The sequence below is a fragment of the Dreissena polymorpha genome, chromosome 3, assembly GCF_020536995.1.
Source record: "Dreissena polymorpha isolate Duluth1 chromosome 3, UMN_Dpol_1.0, whole genome shotgun sequence".
NCBI classification, from domain to species: Eukaryota; Metazoa; Mollusca; class Bivalvia; order Myida; family Dreissenidae; genus Dreissena; species Dreissena polymorpha.
The window spans coordinates 56,907,140-56,909,999 of record NC_068357.1 but is presented as its reverse complement, the minus strand read 5'-3'; the positions used below and the strand labels follow the sequence as shown (position 1 = coordinate 56,909,999).

Below are 2,860 nucleotides of genomic sequence, written 5' to 3'. Positions count from 1 at the left end.
CTGTGTAACGGATCAAAAGAGGATATATGATTTACAGGGGCATTTCGGTTCCATGGGTTATCATGTGTGCTCCGCTTATTATATTAACAAGCATTTGAATAAAGGTATCGTGGTTGTATTGTTATTAATGCTCTATGTAATCGACTCATCAACATTATTAGTTTAGACCACATATAGCTAAGTTGAATTATAATTAAATTAAAATAAATTGTTTAAATAATTGACTGCGAATGCTTAAATAAGCACAAAATTTGTAATATTGAGTACGGTAAATAATGCAATCGTGGCAAGGGCAAAACTTATACATTTCGTTTATTTCAAAGTGATTCGAACAATATATACATATGCATCGTGAATCACAATTGTCTCTCGTAACACCTTCGTCTCTCGAAACTCTTTTATAGTGGTTTTGTACGTATTAAGACAGATGTTGTACTGCTTTACGGTATTGTTATGTACACAAGTGACACGTTAGTAAACTATTCTGTCTGTCTTCTGTCTGTGCATACCTTCCAATGTATTCGTGACTGACCATAAGACATAACACTCATATTACAGTATGCAATACAGAAATGCGTCAATGTAACAGAATATATATGTTTTATCCGTAAACGTTTTGATATTTCAATCGTTCGTTGTTTTCAAATGATTGTATTAAATCTTGCAATAACCGAATAAATCCACGACAGGAATGCCTTTACTTTAGCATAGACGCCAGGAAATTCTGGTAAACCGCATTCAAGTCCAAAGGATGTGACACCTAACACATAAATTCGCCCTTTCACATTGCATACAAGCGGACCACCGGAATCTCCTGGACAGGTATCTACACCACCCTCCAGATCACCAGCGCAAAACATGGTTGGTGTAATATTGTATTTCTTTTGGCAATCATCATCTCTGAGTATTCCAACCTCAGCAGCATGAAGCTCATTCTGTTCTGTAAAAATGAACGACGATTCACAGCAGATCAGAAAAACATCAATTTATTCACGTTCACATGTACAATAAAACGATATATTTATACCAGTTCACATCTACGCAACATAGTTTGCGATCCTCATTGCATAATCGGTGTGAACATGATATTGCTGAATAACCCAATAATATGTATTGACCTGCATAAGTTTTCACAAAGGATACTTAGATCAGAACAAGAAACGTCCAATACGGAATATTTTTCACGAATGCTCAGGAAAAATATATATACGAGTAATGTGATTCAAGGGTCGACAAATGATCAGATTAAATACATCATCAAAATGTGGACAGTGTGGGCTTTGTCAGACTATTATGATGTAATTGAAAATGTCCAACTTCTGAAACTCACTGGTGTTTTTGGCTGACATTGTGTCATATTTATAAATTTTACAATTGTCATCTGAATCTCGTTGGATTATGACAATGAAGACTGTCAGACAATAATTCTGATGATTGCCTGTAACGTTTTGCGATGTCTGCATTTGAAACAATAAGTTAACACTTTTCTATGAGTTGGCAAGTAAGTTTACTAGTATGTTTACGCATGTGTACAATAGACCATCAAACGTTTGCACACACCCAATTATTTATGATTAATCACACACTTACCATTTTTATCACCGAATGATTTTGCTCCCCAGCCAGATATGTTGCACCTTTGGCCAGATTCGTATGACACACTGTCATCCGGAAGACAAGCCGGCTGCACATCTTTATTGTACAATATGCCAAACCCATCCTTAAGTTTGACCATTAACAGAGCTACATCGTAATCTTCGGTTAAATCTAAGTATAAAAACAATGATCACCACCAATGAACTTTATTCCGACTGAAGTGGAATTATAAACATTATTTAAACAGACTTAAACATTATAAAATCATGTGCTAGCTTGTAAGAAAACGATTTAATAACTCGTTTTATAATACGCCCTTTTAAAGATCCGTAATATGGGAACTGTTTGCGTGCGTCGGACGTGCGGGTTGGCGGTGTGTATTTTCAAATACATGTACCTGAAACGTTGCTCTGCATGATGTGACTAAGTGATCCGAACGAAAGTAATACGAAATTGAGTCCAATATCAAGGTAAATGGTATAATTTAGGAAAGTAGCGTTCGAAACTTCACCACATAATAATATTGTAAAGCACGAATGGATTATCAAATAACTTGGTAAAAGTAATCGGCATGATTCCTCGCGCAGGAACTTGAGAATGTTTATATACATTTGCGAAAAAGTTAAAGCATTCTTAGTCGTGCACAATATAATGAAATCAATTTGTCAAAGGTCAATGTCGGAATATAAGGAAGAATAAGAAAACTCAATTTGGACTTTCTGCAACCTTAACGTGAAAGCATTTTTATTAACGGACAAATCTTTGTAAAAATGGCACAATTGTTTAAGAATGGGAATATGCATTTTGCAATGCGATCGAGACCACCTTTGATACGTCATATACACTTGCTTGTCAAATTCATATTTACAACACGCACACACACATGAACTTGTAACAATAGCAACAGACACACAAAAATATATCAATTGACTTTTTTTCCGAAAAGGAAAATAGAAAAGCATAATTGGTATACTTGTCAGATCTTTAATTATCAAATTGTATACTCACGGCTATATTTGGGATGTGTTATCAGGTGCTTCAAGTCGAAATCCTGTTTAGATACCAGACGGCCGTTGTTACCAGTGTGTACCTTGAAGTCACGCCTGTTTAACATCCTAAGATTCAATCTTAAAAAAACAATAAAATGTTGAACTATTTATCTTCGTTTTAAAATTAAGTTGTGAAATCACACTTCATAGTTATATACCAAAACAGTAGTAGTAGTAGTCCAGTAGAAGTAGAAGAAGTAGTACTAGTAGTAATA

At 34.9% G+C, this 2,860-nt stretch overlaps 1 protein-coding gene across 1 annotated transcript in view; it reads right to left on the bottom strand.

The window, feature by feature from the left end:
- Positions 1 to 295: 295 nt before the first annotated feature.
- The window catches only part of LOC127872248 (neurotrypsin-like), a 29,637-nt gene continuing 27,072 nt past the window's right edge, over positions 296 to 2,860 (bottom strand). Inside the window, exons 18-20 of the mRNA XM_052415579.1 lie at positions 2,605 to 2,723; positions 1,591 to 1,767; positions 296 to 940 (exon numbers count right to left, since the gene is read on the bottom strand). Coding sequence (XP_052271539.1) covers positions 642 to 940; positions 1,591 to 1,767; positions 2,605 to 2,723 — 595 coding nt within the window. The 3' untranslated portion in view covers positions 296 to 641. The remainder of the gene's footprint in view (positions 941 to 1,590; positions 1,768 to 2,604; positions 2,724 to 2,860) is intronic.